The 24,322-nt window shown below is 44.5% G+C and overlaps 1 protein-coding gene and 1 long non-coding RNA gene across 5 annotated transcripts in view; one reads left to right on the top strand and one right to left on the bottom strand.

Moving 5' to 3' along the window:
* Positions 1-24,322, top strand: part of SETD2 (SET domain containing 2, histone lysine methyltransferase) — a 93,140-nt gene that overhangs the window by 8,881 nt on the left and 59,937 nt on the right. For all 4 annotated transcript variants that reach the window (XR_014517393.1, XR_014517394.1, XM_083466488.1 and 1 more), the window contains exons 3-4: positions 17,371-17,386; positions 19,553-24,027. Coding sequence is in view for 2 of the 4 variants with exons in the window: in XM_083466488.1 (XP_083322614.1) it covers positions 17,371-17,386; positions 19,553-24,027 (4,491 nt within the window). In the remaining 2 variants the exon portion in view is untranslated. The remainder of the gene's footprint in view (positions 1-17,370; positions 17,387-19,552; positions 24,028-24,322) is intronic.
* LOC310689558 lies at positions 14,764-20,228 on the bottom strand. The gene is made up of 3 exons (XR_014517491.1): positions 20,092-20,228; positions 17,283-17,361; positions 14,764-15,116 (listed from the first exon to the last, which is right to left on the bottom strand). It is a non-coding gene; the product is annotated as an uncharacterized lncRNA (long non-coding RNA).

The following is a 24,322-nucleotide window of genomic DNA, read 5'->3' on the forward strand; positions in this document are numbered from 1 at the left end:
GGCGCTGTGGTCTAAGCCACTGAGCCTCTTGGGCTTGCTGATCGGAAGGTCGGCGGTTCGAATCCCCACAATGGGGTGAGCTCCCGTTGCTCTGTCCCAGCTCCTGCCAACCCAGCAGTTCGAAAGCATGCCAGTGCAAGTAGATAAGTAGGTACTGCTGCGGCGGGGAGGTAAATGGCGTTTCCGTGCCCTCTGGCACTCGTCACGGTCCTCCATGCGTCAGTAGCAGTTTAGGCCTGCTGGCCAAATGACCTGGAGAACTGACTGTGGACAAACGCCGGCTCCCTGGGCCTGAAAGCGAGATGAGCTCTGCAACTCCATAGTCACCTTTGACTGGACTTAACTGTCCAGGGATCCTTTACTTTTTATCTTTTACCTTTTCACATGCTTTAGGACAAGCTGGTTTTCAAGCTCATTGCTGCCTTTACGACTAAAAGATTTATTTAGTGGCAGTAGTAAGCTAAGAGATGGTTAACAAATCAGCGACCCAGGCATCCGCAGGAACCACTATCACATACTTTGGACTTGTGACAAAGGTTGGCTATGACCAGGCTAGGAGATGGAGAATGTGTAAGTTGCATGGTCTTTACAGACTGAGTTTACATTCTGTGTGGAGTTGTCCCTCAAATGCAGAACGTAAGCTCAGCAGGGGCAGTTTGGTTGGAGTACAGAAGGAAATGAGGTGGTTCAAGTAAAAAAGTCCTTTGAACCTTTTGGAAGAAATTAAGACTTCTCAAACGGAAGCTCCACAGCTGCCATGATTTTGAATCACTTTAGAAACTTATAGCTAGTGCGAGTCTCTCGGACAATTTTGTGTTCCTTGCGGGTTTATTTTCCAAACCTCCTGTGGATATGTCTTTTCTTTTCTTCCCCACGGAGTGGATTATTGGTAACTTTAGCCCTCAGCGAAATGTTTTCCTACTTGCAGAACACATTTACGTGGATAAAGACAAACAGAGCAAAGTTGCTTCCTCAATTATTTTATAATCGTAATGCATCAGGGAGACAGTAATGGCTCTGGAAAAGAAAGATTTGCTTTACACCTGCACCTCTTCACCATCACTTCCTTATTAAGGAAACTAATGATTATCTCTGAGGGCATTAAAGTGAAGGGAGGAAGGCTTGGCTGCGGTGGCGTGTAATCTTTCTTTTAAAAAAAGAAGAAGAAAAGTTGCTTGGTAACGCTGCCCTTCCCAACTGAGCTAAGATGCCACTTCAAAATGTACCTTACATAAACTGGATGCATGGATAATGTTGGGCTCAACTGACGTACCAAATTTGGGTGGGTAGGTGGTGAATGTACTAGGGACAGGCCTTCCTTTTGCATAATTTTTCCTTTTGCCTAAAATGAAGATGGGTGTGTTTCTGCACGTGTGCATATTAACATACACATACTTGGTTGGAAAGTGATTTCACCCTCCTTTTTGTGTCTTGTCACATACTTCATCCCCAATATCTCCTGTTAGTTAGCCATCTGCATCTGTGCAGCAAAAAACCTGGTCCTAAAGTTATTAGGCAGTGAAAATGTAGCTGCTAAAATATACCAATGAAAACAGATAAGGCTAGAAGGAACTTTCATTTATCACAGGCATAGGCAAACTTTTGGGACTACAACTCCCATCATCCCTAGCTAACAGGACCAGTGGTCAGGGCTGATGGGAATTGTAGTCTCAAAAAAACTTACGGAGGGCCGGGTTTGCCTATGCCTGATTCATCCTTTCCTGTTAAATGCTTGTCCTAACAGGAGAGGCTTACTTAGGAAGTAAATTCTGAATTAGGAAGCAGCCATCAAGAATTCAGCCTCTTCTGCCCTTCTTTAAGATTAGCATGAAAGTTGTACACTTGAAACATTCTCTCATACCATCCTCTTGTGGGACAGTGTTTAAGAGCAGGTCGAAGCCGTGCTGTAGGTAAAAAGCAGTACAGTTGTATCTCGGGTTAAGTACTTAGTTCGTTCCGGAGGTCCGTTCTTAAGCTGAAACTGTTCTTAACCTGAAGCACCACTTTAGCTAATGGGGCCTCCAGCTGCCACCGCGCCGTCGGAGCACGATTTCTGTTCTCGTCCTGAAGCAAAGTTCTTAACCCAAGGTACTATTTCTGGGTTAGCGGAGTCTGTAACCTGAAGCGTATGTAACCCGAGGTACCACTGTACTTTGAATTTTACCCTTGGTGATGGGAAGGTAGTGGAGATCCTGGACCACTGTTACAGAATATTTACAGTGACTCACCTCCATTAGGTTCACTACATAGATTCCTCAAGAAGGAATAAACTGCATAATTTGACCCAAAGGCATCTAAACAAAGGGACTTTTCAGCTGGTGTGTAAATCAAGTGAAAAAGCAAGTGATGCTTTTTCAGCGCTCCTTTGCTCAGAATCCCTTATGCTTTTAAGGCAGCATAATGTAGTTCTGTGTCCCGCTTGCTTTCATTTTTTTTTGGGGGGGGGGTAACAGTTCTTATTTGCATGCAAACAGCGCAGCCTCTTCTGTAGTTTTGCAAGGGTTTCTTCTTTCTTTTTTCTCTGCTGCCATTTCATCGCCAGAGTATTTTGTTTGTTGTATCCACAGCAACCACCTCAGATGCAGAACAGTACTGTAAAAGTCAATAATCTTGCCTTTTATGCTTGCCTAGGGAGATGACTCCCTGACCTTTCCGTGCTCAGGAGGCCTTCCCTAAAACTTGGCAACCTTCCTTAGCCCCAGAGAATCGTTTAAAGTATAAGAACGCCTGGTTTAACAACCTATGCGCACGTTCATGCGGCCAGTTTGAGTTTGCAGTGCTGTAGCTGGAACATTCTCACAATTCAAAGACTTGGCCTTTTGCAGTTTTCTGTCCCCTTCTCTCTCCCCCAACCCCTTGTTTTTGCAGAATGCAAGTAGAAAGAGGTTGTATTGGAAGCAGCTGCCTTGCGATTCTGAGCATGGAAAGTTCGGAATAGATCTGTCTGGCCATATGTTTTTTACTAAGCAACTCTGTTCCTAATGCTGGTTGAAACATTTGAAAACCTCGCCCTACAAACGTCTTTCTGAAAACAAAAGGCTGCAACACGCATGAAGTGAAATTTCTGTGCTTTGTATAGTCTTCTCGTCTTCCCTCGTTTACCATTCATTAACAATATTCCACTTTTGGGTTTCAACAAAAGTTCACAGAGCAGTTAGCCAAGTGAAATGGAAACCCATCTTTAAAAAATTAAACAAAAGCTAACATTAAGTAACCTAACAGTAGGTGAGTTCTTCTAGATAGAGAAATAATTTTTAAAAGCCTGGTGGCATAAAAAAATATTTGCACCTGTTTCAGAACGGAGCCAAATCAAGTAGGGGAATTTCGTGTTCCATAATTCCAGGGCAACATCAGAAGCAGTTCTAGGATGCATCTAACATTGGTTCTCCTTGGATTAATTCTAGTTGGATACAACCTTTAGTCTGGTAGATGACATGCTTGCCCCCAGTACGAGGAACAGTGTTAGAGATATGAAAACTAGGAGCTAAATGGCACCTTAAACCTAGGTTATGGACGCAAAAATGGAATGTCTAGGTTTGCTTTTTTATAACAGGAATTTATAGCAAGCTGAAAATAAATGAACTGCAGCTAAAATCTTATGTTCATTTTTCACATGGTCTAGTCCTTCCCCTGCCCACCCCTTTAATATTCTTAAGAGGGTCTCTGCTCCAGTGTTCAGAGAGTAGCCGGAAGTGGGGAGGCAGAAAAGGGTCCTCTTTTCCTTCCACTCCACAGTTTTAATCTGAAATCTTAGGTGCAGCCCTGCGCCCAGAGCTCAGAAACTGCTTGTGCTAATGAAATTTCCCTGTCGCAGAATGCCCCTAGAACAATGGGAGTTTCAAACACTGTTGTGGTATCCTGTAGGAGGGAATCACTGGCTGATCTTAAGGCTTTGAGAAAGATCAAAAAGGTCATGCACACCCACATAGTTATGTAGAAATGCAAATGTCAGGTTCAGAATCACAGCATGCATAGTGATCGGATTTGTGCAAAATAAGCAAATATACATTTACTCCACTGTTGAAACTTGGAATGTAAGCTAGCTGTTTGCTTATGTTAATACAGGGGAATCCCCACTTACACGAGGGTTCCGTTCCTGGCATTCCCACGTGTCATTGCTGCGCACGCAAGTGGGGATTCCTCCGTCCCGCCCCCTTTCGGCGCTGACAACTGCACGTGTCGGCAGGACGCAGGTGAGGGGATGCCTTTATTGCAAAGTAGCATGTACACTGATGATGCTATATCGTATAGCTTACCTTTCGGGTGGCGCTTCTTGGGCCCTCTGTTGCTGTCTAGAAGGCATGATTGGAAAGCTTTGTTGACATCCACAGAAGCAAGTTGCAAGACAACCAGTGATTTATGATTAGCTTAGAGCTGGTTGTGTTTATTGCACAAATGTGAAAGAGAGAGAAACGGTGGGTTTTGAGGCTGGGTGTGATGGAACTGGCAATGATGACCCTGTGCAGAATTCTCCAAAAGACGTGAGGCGAATTGAGGATCCTGGGATGCCTAGCTGCTGTTGAGGTGTTTCACAAATGACAAGTACAGTGGTGCCTCGCAAGACGAAATTAATTCGTTCCGCGAATTTTTTCGTCTAGAGAATTTTTCGTCTTGCGTAGCACAAAATCCCATAGGAATGCATTGAAAATCAATTAATGCGTTCCTATGGTCAAAAAAAGTCCAAACAAAGCCAAATTTGGTACAACAAGAGTTTATTAAGTGCTCTTTAAAGTCACACATATACTGTAAAGAGCATTTCAAAATTCAAATCCAGATTTTTTTTAAGAAAACAGCAGAGTGGCCCAATGGTCACAGAAAATCATAAAAATGCAGAAAAAAACACACAAGCTTCCAGATTCTTGCAAACCCCTCCCCAAGACCAAGTCCTTGAATTCCAAACACCCCAACCCAAAATCCAACCCCCCCCCAAAAAAAGTTTTAAAAGCTTAACTTACCAAATAGCTGCAAAAGAAGTTTTGGAAAAGCTTCAAAAATCACCAAAGTCTTTAAAAACCTCAAAAAAAGGCTACTATGTACACTGTGTTCTATGAATTGCTCCTCGAAGTCAAGTCGCAACTGTATTAACGGTGTTAAGAAAAAGGAAACAAACTTGCAAGACGTTTTTGTCTTGCGAAGCAAGCCCATAGGGAAATTTGTCTTGCGAAGCAGCTCAAAAAATGGAAAACCCTTTCGTCTAGCGAGTTTTCCGTCTTGCGAGGCATTCGTCTTGCGGGGCACCACTGTATTGTTACATGGCTGGAATGCAGAGGGTGCATTTAGATCATTAGACCATCTGATCATATCATAGCAAGTCTCCTAATGTGTTGTCGAGATTTGTCTAGCAGTGCCCACTGCTATGGCAACAGCATGGCATAGGATGGCTTGCCGCAGTAGTTCAGATTTTCTCAGTTGTGAATCTGCCAGGAAAAGGGGGTGGCTGGATGCTGTTGCTGTTTTGCAAGCTTTGCCAAGAATGCTTGGGTGTAAAAGAGAAGCTGCGGCCTGGAGCCTTGCGTTGCTTCTAAGCTGCCACTTGGACATTCAGCGTTTACCTGCAGGGCACAGGTTCAGGCTAGCCCTCCCTTGTGAGTTGTTGAATCAGGCCTTATTGCCTTCTGTTATCAAGGTAAAGGACCAGGCGGAAGAGTGGGCTACCTGCATTTAGTTCCAAGGCAGTTGTTGGGGCTCTCCTGAGCTACAGGCTGCTATTGGATTGGTCACCTGCCCTATTGCTCCTTTTCATAGAATCATAGAGTTGGAAGAGACCACAAGGGCCATTGAGTCCAACCCCCTGCCAAGCAGGAAACACCATCAGAGCACTCCTGACATATGGTTGTCAAGCCTCTGCTTAAAGACCTCCAAAGCAGGAGACTCCACCACACTCCTTGGCAGCAAATTCCACTGTCGAACAGCTCTTACTGTCAGGAAGTTCTTCCTAATGTTTAGGTGGAATCTTCTTTCTTGTAGTTTGGATCCATTGCTCCGTGTCCGCTTCTCTGGAGCAGCAGAAAACCTTTCTCCCTCCTCTATGTGACATCCTTTTCTATATTTGAACATGGCTATCATATCACCCCTTAACCTCCTCTTCTCCAGGCTAAACGTGCCCAGCTCCCTTAGCCGTTCATCATAAGGCATCGTTTCCAGGCCTTTGACCATTTTGGTTGCCCTCCTCTGGACACGTTCCAGTTTGTCAGTGTCCTTCTTGAATTGTGGTGCCCAGAACTGGACACAGTACTCCAGGTGAGGACTGACCAGAGCAGAATACAGTGGTTTTGTTGCTGGCCACCCTCCAATCACAATCTCTTGAGCTCCTCCTGCTCCGGGTTTTCCCGTAGGGCCTTGACTTAACCAGGCAGCCTCTACAAGTCTACTTGAATTTGCCTAGACCGTTGCACCTTCTCAGGTTGCTGTCATTGTCATCTCTCAGTACCTCCCATCTCCCTATTGGTTAAGGGTGGCCTTTATTCTGGCCAGGAGCTGTGGGACATTCTCATGGCTCATGAGACGCAGAGTGCCTTACCTGGGAATGTCACGCAATTGGACCCCTAAGGCTGGCACAAAGCACCGCCACCCCAGGGTTTAGCTTGAGGTTGTGTTGTTGTGCCTGAACAGTTCGCATCTAGTCCTTCACCGTCTTCCAACCCTGCTGTCAATCTCCTCCTCCTCCCTCACAGTGTTCAAAATTCTCCAGGCGCATTTTGCACCTAGTTTTCGACCTCTTGCGATCAACTGAAGATTCCTGGGTGCCAGGACAGGACGTAACACCTCCACTATCTGGAGATCACTGGATCTGGACTGTTTTCACACACTAATACACCATCCTGTAGAATTCTATCACTTACATTAATTTTTTTTAAATGATATTTATTGAAATTTTACAGACAATAAAAGGTTACAAGATTAGAAATAAGAAATAAAAAAGAATAACAATAAAAGAAAAAAAGATACAAAAATACAAAACAAACCACATAAAAAGTAAGAAAAAGTTAAAGAAAAAACCAATATTTTCATGTCTTATATTTCATTTACTTGTTTCCTGACCTCCTCACACCCCCTTTTTTGTATTCCAATTCACATAATTAATTCAGCAAATCCTTACCCTCTATCATTTATCTTTACTCAATATCTTAACCTATTATGACTATATATTTTAAACCATTGTCAATCCGTATTCACATATTCTTGTTAATCTTTTTACCAATACCGCTTATTTTCAATCCAACATCCCTTTAGCATTCATTAATTTTACAGTATTTCTGCAAGTAGTCTTTAAATTTCTTCCAGTCTTCTTCCACCACCTCTTCTCCCTGATCTCGGATTCTGCCAGTCATTTCTGCCAGTTCCTTCTAACACTTACATTTTATCTGCACAGTCAGAATGAATTTCTGGAACCAAATCGCTTTTTCTGTGCAACCTGGAGCAGGAGCAGTCACCATGAAGAAAGAGGTCGGAATAAGCGAATATATGTGTGGACTGTTCCTGGGTCAAGTGACTTTTTTAACCTAGCTCAAGGTTGTCATCTGAACTAGCCAGATGCTTAACTGAGAATCAATCGCAGCCAGTCCATCCTTTGAAAAATCAGACTTTAGAGCCGTCTTGCCCTAAAATGGCAACTAGACCTTCCATTTTGGTGACTGTAACCTTGGTTTTAAGGGGCCATTTGGCACCTAGCTTATATATATGAGTTTTGAACACCGCGCAAAAAGAGTGTCCATACAGATGGGATACAGATCCCTTTCCAACTGCCCCACCAGAGAACTTCTCCTTGTCCTTTTTTCTAAGGCTTGGGATACACAAACGTTTTTGAAATCTAGGTGGAGTTGCCAAAGGAGGTGTCTCCTCGTGAGGACTGTTTGGAGCCTGAGTTGATGCTTGCTGTCAGCCGAAATATTGTGCCAGCCGCTTGATATCCAGAGCTTACAAAGAACGAGAAAGCTAAATTACGCTTAACCTACAACGCTGTATAAACAAACCTTTTATTCAGTTAAAACCACAAGTGGTATCAAATGCTTGCTGGCTGCTGGGGTGGTTCTTTGTTTGGAATAATGTGTTGTGCAGCCAAGAATATAATCCTGAGGGCAGCAAAGAACAGTACTATTCCTTTCCAAAGGTTGTGTTTATTCACAGGACGATGATTGGTTCAACAAGGCTTGAGTCATCTCAGTGTAAAGCTTGTGTAAACGATTTTAGAATGGAGAAAGGAATACTCCAGGTTTCAGCAGAGACTTGGCCATAGTTATACGTATATTACTTCTTGCTTTGGTTCTAGAGAGGGAAATGAGTTTATTGCATGGCTCTGCGATGGGGTGTCTCCCACACCCATGGGAACTTTTTAATGAAGTATTTTCCCGGTTGTGGCTGTTGATTTCTACATCTTTTTACAGGCTGCTCCCCAATTTTCTAATTGTAGGAGAGAGAGGCTTTATACACCTACATGCACACACTACGGGCCACATCTGTATATGCTAATTATTCATGTATCAGCCAATCTTGCTTTCTCTTTCACACACCATCACCACCAGCCTTGTCTTCAAGGCCGGTCTTCCCTTACTCGTTTCCTGCTTCATTTTTAACCGGCCCTCTGTAATGAAAAAAAGACAAAAACGCACCCGGGGTCTATTATTCTGGTGAAGGCTGACTTAGGTTTACACATATGGTTAAAGGTAAAGGGACCCCTGACCATTAGGTCCAGTCGTGACCGACTCTGGGGTTGCGGCGCTCATCTTGCTTTACTGGCCAAGGGAGCCGGCGTACAGCTTCCGGGTCATGTGGCCAGCATGACTAAACCACTTCTGGTGAACCAGAGCAGCGCACGGAAACGCCGTTTACCTTCCCATCGGAGCGGTACCTATTTATCTACTTGCACTTGGACGTAGGTGGGCAGGAGCAGGGACCAAGCAACAGGAGCTCACCCCGTCACGGGGATTTGAACCGCCGACTTTCTGATCGGCAAGCCCTAGGCTCTGTGGTTTAACCCACATCCCACACATATGGTTATTTCATAGCAATTAGGTATGCCAGCAACTAGGGCTGGGCAATACCTGGTTTTCAAGAATGTGATATATCACCAACTAAACATCACCTAGCCCACCTAGCAGTTCGAAAGCACGTCAAAGTGCAAGTAGATCAATAGGTACCACTCTGGCGGGAAGGTAAACGGCATTTCCGTGCACTGCTCTGGTTCACCAGAAGCGGCTTAGTCATGGTGGCCACATAACCTGGAAGCTGTACACCGGTTCCCTCGGCCAATAAAGTGATATGAGCGCCGCAACCCCAGAGTCGGCCACGACTGGACCTAACGGTCAGGGGTGCCTTTACCTTTACCTAAACATCACAATATATTGCAATGTCTGCAGATAAAGATGTAACTGTGTAGAGGCGAACAGCAACCTGTGCTAATACTGAGTTGCATACTTTTAAAACAGGTACAGTTCTTATCCTCCTTCCCCAGCAGTTCTGTTGGATCTTCCTGCTTTTCATGGGGTAAGAACAGAGAAGGTTCCCCCCCCCTCAAAAAAAAAACACAAACAAGCAAAAAGAAGGGGATGCTTTGGGGACAGTGGTACAGTGTTACCAGCTGCATAATTGCTCGTAGTAAATTAACGTGCCATTTATTTCACTTAATCCTGGAAAATAGCAGTAATTTTATCTCTGGGCACATTAGCAAGTAATTATCCAAACATGATAAAACTTGAAAGTCATTTTGCCTTTTTTTAAAAAACAAAACAAAACACCCCACTAGCAACTAATAGCTACATCTATCAGCTGCTGAGTGACAGCAATGATAATTTAACAGCTGAATTTAATTATGGTTGGGGTTTATTGCTTTTTTAGTAATCTCTCATTGATGATCCTGAACAGCTCTTGGGTTTCCTTAATATCATGGAAAGGGATATTGCCTGTCCTGACAAGGAATCTGTAATTTTGTCTAATGTGGGCTGCCCACACCATTACTTTCCTATGAACACTGGTGTTAAAGAGAACTTGGGTGGGTTAATGATTGGCAGGAAGACAGGGCTCTTCTGTCCCCCTCCCTCAAGCTTATGACTATTGGCATGATGCTTTCCTATAGTTGTGAAATATTCTTCACTTGCCTTTGTTAAAATTCCGCAGAGGAATTTTAGTTTGGCAAGCCTTCCGGCAGGTGATTGTCTAAATGCAGGACATTTTGACAAGTTCTTGATTTGCCAGTATATTTGAAATACTAACTAAAAAAAATTAATCTTGTCAGGGCATGATACTAAAAGTCCATGATACAGCAAACTTGATGAAGTGTGCATGCACACAAAAGCTCATACCAATAACTAACTTAGTTGGTCTAAGTTGCTACTGAAAAGATTTTTATTTTTATTTATATATATTTGTTTCGACTACGGCTGACCAACCCGGCTACCTACCTGTAAATTGATGAAACTAAGCAAGTCTGGGTCTGGTCAGTGCTTTGGGTGAGGGAAACTGCCTGGGCCCCCTTTGCATCCCATCTTGAGTCCACCGTGGGGAAAAAGTGGGATATAAATTCTATAAATCCACTCAGAAAACTGATTATTGTGTTAAAAGTATCATTTTGCAGGATTGTTCCTGTTGGTTTTCCTTTTATTTCAGACGTAAAGCGTTCCTGCAAAATGCAGACGTAAAATGACCACATTAAAAAAAAATGCACCTCCTGGGTTTGTTTGTTTTTTGGTAACTTTTCCATATCATAGTTGATGTGTGTAGCTTCAGTCTAATGGAGGTGGCCTGCCACAACAGAGTTATGCAGCCCTTGTAGACGCCACAAACTGGAAAAGATTGTGTATTCTTGCGACTTTGGAAGCAGTTATTCTCAGTAGTAGAACGCGTTAAATTTTTCACAGCAAAAGCAAAAATAGCTTGTCTTTGAGGAATGCCTACTGAAATTTTGCAGGTTCTGGGGAATGACACAGTCTAGAACAGAGGTAGGCAACCTAAGGCCTGGGGGCCGGATGCGGCCCAATTGCCTTCTCAATCCAGCCCGCGGACGGTCTGGGAATCAGCGTGCTTTTACATGAGTAGAATGTGTCCTTTTATTTAAAACACATCTCTGGGTTTATGTGGGGCCTGCCTGGTGTTTTTACATGAGTAGAATGTGTGCTTTTATTTCAAATGCTGGGTTATTTGTGGGGCATAGGAATTTGTTCATATCCCCCCCTCCAAAATATAGTCTGGACCCCCCACATGGTCTGAGGGACAGTGGACCGGCCCATGGCTGAAAAAGGTTGCTGACCCGTTCTCTAGAAACACCTGCTTCCTGGTTCCACTACCTCTTTGGTCACCTACATGCTCCTTAATACTCCGGGTGAATGATCTATCTCCGACAAAAAATAATTATTCTGGGAGATATTTATGTGGTGCCTTTTCATTTGTAAGCGGTCAATGAAACCTCTTCCAGAAAACATGGGTGTTGCTGGAATACAGCTATGTTAGTGCCATGAAAATAATCTTCATACGTTATTCCGCTTTAGTTGTGGTCAGTGTAGTTGCACCTTGTGACTTTCATAACATGCATAATGTCTCTGGGCATTGCCCCCCGCCATTCAAACCAAAGGTTTACACCTTGACATAGAGAAGATGACTTTTAACCAACACGCAAATACCGTATTTTTCGCCCTATAGGGCGCACCTCGGGGGTTTTTTTTGGGGGGGGGGGTAAATAAATAAATAAATATCCCCCCCCCAGCCACGGGGCTGGGGCGGGGGAAGCCCGAGCTTCCCCCAGCCCCCAGAACAGGCTGCTATCCGCAAGCCTTGTGAGCCCGGCGGGAGTTGCCGCCGGGCTCACAAGGCTTGCAGACATCTGCGCGAAGCACGGGGCGCCCTCCGGAGCACGCCCCGTGCATTGGGCTGCAGGCTGCTGCCCGCAAGCCTTGCGAGCCCGCAGGAACTCCCACCGGGCTTGCAAGGCTTGCGGATAGCTTCCTGAAGCCTGGAGAGCGAGAGGGGTCTACGCGCAGCGACCCCTCTCGCTCTCCAGGCTTCAGCGAAAGCCTGCATTCGCCCCATAGGACACACACACATTTCCCCTTCATTTTTGGAGGGGGGAAAGTGCGTCCTGTAGGGCGAAAAATACGGTACGTCAAACTGACAGACTAAGGCTATGTAATCTCCCTGCAATATTCCTTTCATCATTTTGCCGTATTTTTGAAATCCAAACCCGTCAGTGAAGGATGGTCACTGCTGGTCGTAGGCCTCACCGTGCTTTCAGCTAGCTCACGGGTTGTTGGAAGAAAAAACAGCAATGACAGGAAGCTCTGATACTGTTGAGTGATAATGCTGTCATTTTCAATGCAGAATCGATTCACAAGAGCAAGTAATGCGCTATGGGTATATATTTAAATTGACAACCATTCTCAAATTGCCAGTTAAATTCTGAGGATCTTTACTGCTGCTTCCCAGCAATCAAGTAGTACGTGCTCCCCCATTTGAATACTGAGTGTTTCATCTTTCTTTCTTTCTTTCTTTCTTTCTTTTCCTTTTTTTTAGCTGAAGGGGGGAGGGATTTGCATTTCACAAAGATTTTTTTGACCCCTGGAAATTGCCCCTCCTTCACAAGTTTAGTGAAGTTTTGCATGCCTTTGTGTAATTGTGCGAAACAGTTTGCATGTGCAGTGTTAGAAACTCAGATATATCAGATCGGCACCAAACAGCTCCTTAAACCAGGGTTGTTGTTGTTTAGTCGTTTAGTCGTGTCCGACTCTTCGAGACCCCATGGACCAGAGCACGCCAGGCACTCCTGTCTTCCACTGCCTCCCGCAGTTTGGTCAGACACATGCTAGTAGCTTCGAGAACACTGTCCAACCATCTCGTCCTCCGTCGTCCCCTTCTCCTTGTGCCCTCCATCTTTCCCAACATCAGGGTCTGTTCCAGGGAGTCTTCTCTTCTCATGAGGTGGCCAAAGTCTTGGAGCCTCAGCTTCAGGATCTGTCCTTCCAGTGAGCACTCAGGTCTGATTTCCTTAAGAATGGAGAGGTTTGATCTTCTTGCAGTCCATGGGATTCTCAAGCGTCTCCTCCCGCATCATAATTCAAAAGCATCATTTCTTTGGCGATCAGCCTCCTTTATGGTCCAGCTCTCACTTCCATACATCACTACGGACCTTTGTTGGTAAGATGATGTCTCTACTTTTTAAGATGTTCTCTAGATTTGCCATCGCCTTTCTCCCAAGGAGCCTTTCTCTCCTTCATGGATCACTGCCTTGCCATGGCGAAGGGGCTTGAATAACTCAGAGAAGCTATGAGATATGCCGTGCAGGGCCACCCAAGATGGACAGGTCATAGTGGAGAGTTTTGACCAAACGTGATCCACCTGGAGCAGGAACCGGCAAGCCACTCCAGTATCCCTGCCAAGAAAACTCCATGGACAAAGACAACAGGCATATAAAAAACCAGGGTTACAGTCAGCAAAATGGAATGCCTAGTTGCCATTTTGGGGCCAGGCAGCTTGAAAGCCGTATCTTTCAGTACGACTTTTGGGTTTGTGAAATTTGTCTGGTTGCGCAGATAAAATGCAACAGATGGGATTCCACAGGATGTGTAGCTAGTGTGCGAAAAGAGTCGAGATCCAAGCATCCCCAGATAGGCACCTCCAGATGGTGGAGACGTCAGGCACCATCCTGGCGCCCGGGCATCTTCACTTGGCCACAAGTGGCTGATAGCCAGGTGCAAAATGCACCTGGCAAATGACTACATGGAATTGGCAGAAATGACTGGCAGAATCCGAGACCAGGGAGAAGAGTCGGTGAAAGAAGACTGGAAGAAATTTAAAGACTATTTACAGAAACATTGTAAAATTAATGAATGTTAGAAGGATGTTGGATAGAAACTAAGCGGTTTCCAGCTGTAATGCTTTAAGAGAGATGAAAAAAAAAAAGGTTTCACAAATGGGTAAAAGTTTAATGGTAAGGATTTGCTGAACTAACAAATCGAACTGGAATACAAAGAAGGGAGGTATGAGGAGGTCCGAGGAAATAAGTGTATGGAAGTTATGTTATTGAAAATTAATGTGTGTTTTTAACTGTTTTTTTATTTTGTATGTTTATTTTTCTTTTTTCTGTTATATCTTAAAAACTTTCAATAAATACCTTTTTTTTAAAAAAAAAATGCACCTGGCAAATTTCGACTGCTGGGCATGTGAATCTGGTGAGAAAAGGGAAACATCTCCCAGTTGCTAAAGCAGCAGATAGATGCTCCCGTTGCATGAAATTGCGGCAGCATGTGGCTGAAGAGGTGGATTCTGAGACGTTGGATCAGATTGGGAGGGTTTCATCTAGTTTTTCGGAGACACTCACAAAGCCAAATCTGACTCTGTAACGCCATTATGTTTTCCTGGTCACTATGTGAACCCTTTCTTTCTGCGGTCACACACAGAAGGAGCCCTGTCAAGTTCTTTTTTAAAAAAGAAGGTACAGTGGTGCCTCGCAAGACGAAAAGAATCCGTTCTGTGATTCTCTTCGTCTAGTGGTTTTTTTGTCTTGCGAAGCAAGCCCATTGATGGATTAGCGCTATTAGCGGCTTTTAGCGGCTTATCTGCTGATCGGATCAGCTGATAAGCGGCTTAGCGGCTTAGAAAAAGGGGGGGGAGGGGAAAAAACCAGCAGGAACTCGCAAGACATTGTCGTCTTGCGAAGCAAGCCCATAGGAAATTCGTTTTGCGAAGCACCTCCAAAACGGAAAACTCTTTCGTCTAGCGAGTTTTCCGTCTTGCGAGGCATTCGTCTTTCGGTGCACCACTGTACTCAAGCAGGAATTATTTCTTGCATTTATTTATTTGGCAGGTGTGAAAGGCATAAAACAGTGGAAGTTTATGTTTATCTTGGAATGTTTTCATGCAGGAAAAGCAGAAGCTATCGAAAATGCTGTTGAGATGCTGGTACTGCTTGTAGTATAGTATCTTCCATAGAATTTATTAACTCACTGAATGCTATCTTCTTGCATGGAGTTGGCCTTTTGTTGTTGAATGGCTTGCTCTGGGCCTGCAAAGCCCAACGAGACATTTATGTGTTTTGCTTCCAGAGCTACCAAATCACCACGGCTTGGCTTGGCGGCTTGTCACTTTGCTGAGTTGTACGTGCTCTGGTGTTCTTGTTTCCGTCAGATGATGTTCTTTAGTAATAAAACAGTTTTTGAGAAATGCCGATTTTACAATTAAAAACTGTTCCGTATGTAAAAATTACAGGAACGTTTTATACCTTGCCCATCTAGCTGGGTTTCCCCAGCCACTCTGGGCAACTTGCAGCATATCTAACAACATAATAAAAACGTCAAGCGTTAAAAATCTCCTGATACAGGATTGCCTTCAGATGTCTTCTACAAGTTGTGCAGTTCTTTATCTCTTGGACATCTGGTGGGGGGGGCATTCCAAAGGGGGGACGCCACTGTTGAGAAGGCCCTCTGCCTGGTTCCGTGAATCTTTGCTTCTCAGTGAGTGAACCGCCAGAAGACCCTCAAGAGGAGGACCTCAGTGTCCAGGCCAAATGATGGGGGTGGAGACTAAAATAACTTATATATCTTAGTATGCGTCTTACTGGAGTGCTTGTGTTAACATTCCTGGAGCCATTGTGGTTGCACTGGAGACAGATACCAACGTAACTGCTAAATACTAAATAACACTATTCACTAAATAACAATTCAAAGTGTTGGTGCTGACCTTTAAAGCCCTAAACGGCCTCGGCCCTGTATACCTGAAGGAGCGTCTCCACCCCCATCGTTCTGCCCGGACGCTGAGGTCCAGCGCCGAGGGCCTTCGGGCGGTTCCCTCATTGCGAGAAGCAAAGCTACAGGGAACCAGGCAGAGGGCCTTCTCGGTAGTGGCGCCCGCCCTGTGGAACGCCCTCCCATCAGATGTCAAAGTGATAAATAACTACCTGACATTTAGAAGACATCTTAAGGCAGCCCTGTTCAGGGAAGTTTTTAATCTGTGATATTTTACTGTATTTTTGGTTTCTATGGAAGCTGCCCAGAGTGGCTGGGGAAACCCAGCCAGATGGGCGGGGTACAAATAATAAATTATTATTATTATTATTATTTATTTATTTATTTATTTATTTATTTATTTATACCTTAGAGCAGGCTTTCCCAAACTTGGGTCTTCAGCTGTTTTTGGACTACAATGCCCATTATCCCTGACCAGTGGTCCTGCTAGCTAGGGATGATGGGGTTTGTGGTCCAAAAAGAGCTGGGGAGCCAAGTTTAGGAAACCCTGGTTTAGAATGTCCATCTCAGAACTTCCCATGAAACTACATGGATTGGAGCAAGAAATGTAAAAATAGCATCTTTTCCGTAGTTTTACAGCAGTAACTCAGAAACAAATAATTTGCTCAATACGGTGGAAAACAAACCCATTCAAAGTGCACTAAATCATACTAGGGTTTAACCACAAAGGAGGAATAAAATACAAACGTGGTGACTAGAACATTGAACTTGCTTTATAAAGTGCCTTTTAGGAGTTATTCTTAGCCCTACCTAGAGAGTCCAGTGATCGAAATCAGAGCCCTTCATTCTAAATATGTACTGTGTCACAGAGCTGTGAGCTTTAGAATGTGCTAATTTGTAGTAATTAGTGATGAATGATGGGAGATCATATTCCTATGAAGATCACTAAATAACCTATTTGTCCTTTGGGGTGTAAGAGCAAAAGGCAGTGCCTTCGCTATATGGATTTTCTGTTATTTTTACTATTATACCTTATTTTTCATCACTTCCTGCTAGAAAATATGATTTCTCCACCTTAATTTGTTAGTAAAAGTAGAAGCTGAATCATTCGGAACACGTTGGGAGTGGGGTGTATAAAGAAGAAAAATAACCGAAATCGGAAAGCTTAATTTGCTTTAACAAGGTTTACCCTATAAATGTATGTTGAATGTGAAAATTCTGGGAAATGATTTCTCTCCAAAATTAAATACCTCTTCCTCCTTGGAGGTGGCTGGCATACGCAGTCCTGTGCCTCAATTCCTATTTCTAAAATCCCAATGAATTGTAACACAGGAAGGATTAAGAGATGTAAGACATACCTTTAAGATAGACATTCCGCACTGCTGGGACCCTGACATGCTATACTCTCCTTGGAAGCAGACAGTTTAAGATTCCTCCCATTTTGTTTTAATAGGTTGTTAGATGCAGGAATGAGATGCCAGAGTAGTATCCCCCTTTTGCCTAAATGTAATGGAGCCTGGAAAAAACAGTCCTTTTAAGTCTATAACAGTGATGCCTTTTTTATATATATAAATGATCGGACCCTCTCTGTAGCCAGCACAGGCAAAGCAATTTTACCTGAAAAGCAAGCGCCTTGTGTTTCCACTTAGTTTTCATGCTTTCTCTGTCCTGTTTTTTTGCATGCCTTCTTGATGGACTACAACAGAGAAGAAGAAAATGATGTGAGTATATTCTAAACTACGTTTCTTTGTGCCTTTTTTTGAAAAAGAATTAGTATGATTCCATTTGTTACCTAAAAGTTCTCCAAGTGACTTACCTTTTAAAAACAGAAATACAGTAGTACCTTGGTTCTTGAATTTAATCTGTTCTGGGAGTCTGTTCAACTCCCGGTCCCGGAACGGTTTGAAAACCAAGACGCGGCTTCTGATTGGCTGCAGGAGCTTCCTGCACTCAAGCGAAAGCCGTGTCGGACATTTGGCTTCGAAAAAGCGTTCACAAACCAGAACACTCACTTCTGGGTTCGCGGCGTTCAGGAGCCAAGCCATTCAACTACAGTGGTGCCCCGCAAGACGAATGCCTCGCAAGACGGAAAACTCGCTAGACGAAAGAGTTTTCCGTTTTGGAGGTGCTTCGCAAAACGAATCTCCTATGGGCTTGCTTCGCAGGACGACAATGTCTTGCGAGTTCCTGCTGGGTTTTTTCCCCTTTCCCCCCACTTCTTCTAAGCCGCTTATCAGCTGATCCGATCAGCGGATAAGCCGCTAATAGCGCTAATCCGCTAATCCGTCAATGGGCTTGCTTCGCAAGACGAAAAAACCGCTAGACGAAGAGAATCACAGAACGGATTCTTTTCGTCTTGCGAGGCACCACTGTACCAAGGTACCAACATACAGGCAACTCTCAATTTACACGGGGGTTATGTGAAATCGTGTATATTTGAAACACACTTGAAAAGGCCTGCAAACACCCTCTAAACCTCTGGAAACCCTTATAAAACCCTTTTAAAAACCAGACACTAAACTCCATCACAACTTCCTTGCTCAAACTCCAATTTTCCACAGGCCTCAATGGTCATTGCAAGGAGTCCTGGGATTGCACTTACAAAGGCTCAAGGGATTACTAGGTTCTGTTTCCACACCCTTTTGCCCATTCTGGGGTCTTTTAGGGCCGCTTTTGCCATTTTTAAAGTTACTTTCGGGTTCAGTGTGATGCTAGTGTGCATGGTCAGTTGGACGCACGTCAATTGGGCGTTGCCTGTACATTATACCGTGGAGTGGAGAATATAAAACATTAACATATTCATGCAATACAACTATATATGTGTGTGTGTCTTTGTGCATACATACAAAAACACACACACTATAATGGATACAGCTGAACTTTTTAAAGCTTTTGTTTAGTTTCATTTTGCTTGAAAAGAAGGAGAATACATGGCTGGGACATCACAGATGAGAGGCATCATAGTTTTTGTTCCCTTATTTAGAATTGCTAAAAATGCAAATAAGGTTGGCACCAGGTGGGTCTAAGAGGAAAGGTATTCCACAGTCTATCATAGAATAAAAAATCGTAGAGTTGGAACAGATCCCAAGGGTAATCTAGTCCAATGTGAAGTTCATACTGCAGTCTGCACTGCCACAGCTCAGAATTTGTGTCCTGTGGCTTCCTGTTTTTTGGTGACGCACCTTGATTCCACAGCTGCTCTACACCTTGCCGAAAGAAGGGAAAATGGGGCAGTGCCTGGTGGGGATGTGGTCAGAAAATGAGCTACTGGGGTATTACCTTGGTCACAAGGAAGCCTTAACAGCAGCTGGCCAACATGTGTTAGGTGATATTTTTCGAGGTTTATAATAAGGCTTCTAGGTATCTTAAGCTTGTCCACTGGTCTAAGCAACTCATGACTCTTTATGTTAGAGGACTCCTGTCACCCCCAACCCTATTTTTTTTATTTTATTTTTTGCCTTCTGGTCCTTTTTGTACAGTGGTGCCCCGCAAGTCGAATGCCTCGCAAGACGGAAAACTCGCTATATGAAAGAGTTTTCCGTTTTCGAGGTGCTTCACAAAACGAATCTCCTATGGGCTTGCTTCGCAAGACGACAATGTCTTGCGAGTTCCTGCTGGTTTTTTTTCCTTTCCCCCCCTTTTTCTAAGCCGCTAAGCCGCTTATCAGCTGATCCGATCAGCAGATAAGCCGCTAATAGCGCTAATCCGCTAATCCGTCAATGGGCTTGCTTCGCAAGACGAAAAAACCGCTAGACGAAGAGAATCACAGAACGGATTCTTTTCGTCTTGCGAGGCACCACTGTATTTCCCTTTCTTTCCCTTTCTTGCTGTAATGTGAGTACAATTTTCAAAGCCACGATTTCACCAGCTTATTTCTTGTGTTCTAGGGCAAGACGGAAAATGCGCAGAAACCTGGCTTTGTCAAAGGGACAGTGTTCAAAGGAGTCGCATCGAGCCGCTTCTTGCCCAAAGGCACCCGGACAAAAGTTAACCTTGAGGAACAAGGCAGACAAAAGGTGTCCTTCAGCTTCAGCCTAACCAAGAAAACTTTGCAGAACAGATTTCTGACCGGCCTGGGGAACGACAAGCAAAACGAGGCTCCGAGCTCCCTGGGCACACCTCTTCAAACTGACATTGCCTCTAAATTTAAACTGGATGTTGGGGATTATCCGGATGCCGTGGAGGAATTTTCACCCCCAAAGCCTAAGGTGGAATTGGGCAAGATCCACTTTAAGAAACATCTGCTGAACGTTACAACAAAGCCGCCCCCTGCTGCCGCCATGCCACTGCCACCAGTAACTGTCGGGCCAGCTACTGCAGCAGAATTCGTGGAATTGCCACCATCACCGCCGCCACCCCCTCCTCCTCCTCCCCCACCTCCTCCGCCCCCTCCACAAACACTACCAGCGCCAAAACCAGTACTAACCCCAGAAACTTTGCCACAACTTCCAGTAGCAGTACAGACAGCAGCCGCACCTCTGTTGCCATCGCCTGTAGAAACTGTTGTCCGCATAGCAAAGGAGCCCTCAGTGAAAGCAGCTCAGGAAACTTTAGAACTGAACATTAAGCAAAATGCTGTGTTGGAAGGCTCTGAAGAACAGCTAGCTCAGGTTATTCCTGAAGAAGCAGAACCAGTCCCAGCGAAAGGAGATTCCCATATTGGGAGGGAGGAGGACGTCTCAAGTGCTTCGAAGGGTGCTTCTCAAAGTTCTAAGAAACAAAGTTCCAAGAGGAAGTTGTCTGATGGAGCTTTGCCAGGTTCCGAATCTGATGAAGATTCCGTGAGGACCTCTTCAAGTCAGAGATCTCACGAGATTAAAATATCGACAAGCTCAGAGAAGGAAAAAGATTCACGGAAGAGCTCTACTTCTGTCAGAACTGAAGAGCAGGTGAAAAGTTCGTCACGGTCTAGATCTGAAAGGGATGAAAAATATTCTAGTTACTCCTCCAGATCTGAGAGAGACTCGAGGTATTCTTCCTCCCGTTCCAGATCTGAAAGAGAGAGGAGGCGAAGCAGATCCCGCTCTCGTTCTAGATCGGAGAGAGGTTCCAGAACCAGTTCTTCCTATTCCAGATCTGACCGGTCACATTACTATGACTCTGACCGGAGGTACCACAGGAGCTCACCATACAGAGAGAAGACACGATATTCTCGTTCGTACGTGGATAGCAGGACAAGAGAAAGCTCTGATTCAGAAGAAGAGTATCGGAGGACATACTCCAGGTCTACAGACTCCAGGCGTACATCCTCTCATTCCTCATCTTACAGAGACTCTAGGACCTCTTTTTCTTATTCAAAGTCAGAGCGGGATAGCAAGTTGGAATCCTCTCATACTGACTCAGAGAGAAAAGGAAAACCTACAAAATCAGACAGGGACTCCAAAAGGACTTCAGAAAGTGACGTATCAAAAAAGTGCTCTCCAGTCAGTGAGCTGCGTCATCGGGGGGGAACATCCCACTCTAAAGCAGAGAGCAGTGTAAGTTCTTCCCGACACAAGTCCTCCTCTTCAAAGACATCTACTCCAAAGTCTGATAAATTTAAAAGTTCTTTCTGTTGTACAGAATCTGAGGAAACCAGAGAGCAGTCTAATTGTATAGACTTGGAGGCGTCTTGTGTACAAAGCTGTGAAACGAAAACTGCTATTGCACAGAAGCCAGAGACAGAAAGGACTGTTTCTCCGTTAAATCAGTTGAATGATTCACCTATTTTCAAAAAGTTAAATGAATCAAAAGAGATGTCTCCTATTTCTAAATCAAATGTACTTGCAGGAATTGATAGCCATGACAGTATTAAGGAAGAGGAGTCTGTAATCAAGGTAAAACATGAACCGTTAAGAACTTGTTCTCCAGTAGAATTGAATATAAATGGATCCCCAGAAGGAAGGCCCAGTGATAGGGCATTGTTCCGTGCCCCCAAAATAGAAGAAATTGTAACATCTGATGATAGTTTAGACGGAACTGAGCCACCACTTCCAGTCAATAGTCCAAATTTGAGTAAGTTACCGTCTAATGGGTTTCAGTGTGTGCATCAGTCTAAAGGACACGATCCGGATGATTCTCTTGTCCTCCTGAGTGACTCCAACAGTTTTCTTAAAGAAAAAATGGAAGAGTCAATTCCCTCTGAATATGATTGTGTACCTTCTTGTATTGTGAATGTAAATAATTCTAAAATACATGCAGATAAAGCGGATGATCTCACAGATCCTTGTGATAAAACCAAAGACCCAGTCTCCTGCTATCTTTCAGATGATGCAGCTCTTTCTTTGTATTATTCAGAAGTTGAAATTGAAGCTGAGCCTTCCAGTGCAACAGTTACTCCAGAACCTTTTATGGATGTTCAGTCATCTGAAAAGTTTACATACGCTGATGTCGAAGATCAGAATCCGTCAAAAATTGCTCACGAGGATGAAAAACGTGCTAGACGTTTCAGCTTGTCAGCGTGCAGCCCAGTCAGAGATTCTTCTGCAGAAGAATATATTGTGGAAGAGAAATTTGACAATCAGTGTATTGCGCAGCAGCAACAGGCTTCCGAAAATGTGTTGTCCCACCCAGAGGCAACTCTGGGGGAGGAAAAGGAAGAACTCTTGGAGTGTCCCGAAGTAGCACTTGAATTGGATGTTTCGCATGTTGATTCCGTTGTAGAGAAAACAAAATCGCCTTTTAAAAATGAGCACTCTTATTATTTAGAGATGCCAACAGAGGACTCTGAGAAAGAGGAGCCAGATGATGAGGAGGACTCTGTGGTCCTTGATGAAAGAAGTGTAGTTGCTGACTTGAAGGCCCACGCTCCTGAAGTCTTGATGGTAAATGAAAAAAGTGATGACTCCTTGGTAGGATCTGCATTTTCAGACGCTCTGTCCCCATCTTGCGATATTGTTGTGACGGTAGAAGAAACAGAAACGGCTGCCGAAGTGCCCAGATGTGACAGCAGAGGCAGTACCCCTGAGCTCACTTCCATCCACCACGAAGAGTATTCTGACACAGCTGAAAGTGTGAGTGAACAGGACAGTGATGACAGTGACACAGAGGACTCTGATTCAGATGATAGCAGTGTTCCAAGGAACCGCCTTCAGTCAGTTGTGGTCATTCCAAAGAATTCTACCATAACCATGGAGGAGAGCAGTTCTTGTTCCTCCCGGAACAGCCAAAGTAACAGACGCTATGTGGATCACTGGGAAGATGGCAGGCCAGAGTCCAGCAGGCCATTCTGTGAAGAAATGCCGGATGACGTGGGATCTAATAATGGCCTGCAAAATGAAAGCAAGTATCTGCCTTCTAGGGATGCAGAGGGGAGGCTAGCGATATCTACTGAGCTCAACAGAACAGAGAGTGAAGACCTCCGGCCTGGTATCCCCCATCCTCAGAGCGATGGCGTTGACAGTACGAGTCACTCAGAGCAGGCAACAGGTTTTATTCACAAGCCAAACCCAGATGAAAGATCAGTATTGACTGAAAGCATGTCTGTGGCTCGATCGATTGACGTATCGCAAGAAGGGGAGCTGCATTATATTTCCAAGAACTTTGAAATGATTGACAATATGTCCAGGCTGCAGACCGGTATTTCCAAGCCTGACAGCAGGCAGGGGAAGTCTGGTTTTGGCGAGCCCATGGAAACTGGAGATTTCTCCAGAGAGGATGGCTTCCATTCAGCAGAAGACTTGAGTAGCTTGGGGTGGGATTTCTCCCAACCAGAGAAACCAAGCAGTACATACCAACAGCCTGATAGCAGCTATGGCATCTTCCCAGGTTATGTTTACCCCCCAGCTCCGGGGGGAACATTTGTTGGGCCTCATAACTACTGGCATGACAATGGCTATTGGGATCCAAGGTTGACCAATAGACCCTCTGAGATGAACTACGATCAAATGCAAGGGCAGGTTCCCGATTCGCTTACAGAAGACCATGAAGAGTATGAAGAGGTTGACCGCTGGGTTGACGAAAGCCACGCCTTCTTCCCCAACCAGTCAGTGAAGTTCCAGTCACGTGACCCTAGAGAGAAGGGTTCGGTGCAGGCCCATGAGATAAGCAGCAACTCCACTAAAGAACCAATGGCCCCAAGTGAGAGGAAAGAGCAAGCGAATAAGGTTTTGGATAAGAATGACATGAAAGAGCGGGGACCGTTGAAGAAAAGGAGGACGGATTTAGAGAGTGACTCAGAGAGCGATGCCGACTTCCGGGAAAGGAAGAAGGTCAAGACAGAGGGAGAGCGGTTGCCAGCAATACTTCAGGACTCTTCCATGGTTCGTCCGCTATGTTTCATGGAAGACTTCAGGGACTCGCAGCGTTGGAAAGAGTTTGCCAAGCAAGGGAAAATGCCCTGTTACTTCGACCTCATAGAAGAAAATGTGTATTTGACGGAAAGGTAATAGGCCTCTTACTTTTAAAAACGCCTTTTATGCTAACGTGGTAATAGCGTGCCATAAATGTAATGTGAAAATTGTTTGCCCAGGGTAGTATAATACAGTCGAAGCTCCGTTTACGGAACCCTACTGTTTTTACTGGGTTTCACTGCATGCACAGAAGCTGTCCTCGGGTTGCAGAAACCTCGGGATCCGACCGGACCTCTGGAAGGGATCCCCCCCACAACCGGAGGTGCCACTGTAGTGTGCAGTAAGAATATTAGAATAGGGGGAAATGAGGTTGCGGTACATACTAGT

This window comes from Podarcis liolepis, assembly GCF_965112155.1.
Source record: "Podarcis liolepis genome assembly, chromosome: 12".
Taxonomy (NCBI): domain Eukaryota; kingdom Metazoa; phylum Chordata; class Lepidosauria; order Squamata; family Lacertidae; genus Podarcis; species Podarcis liolepis.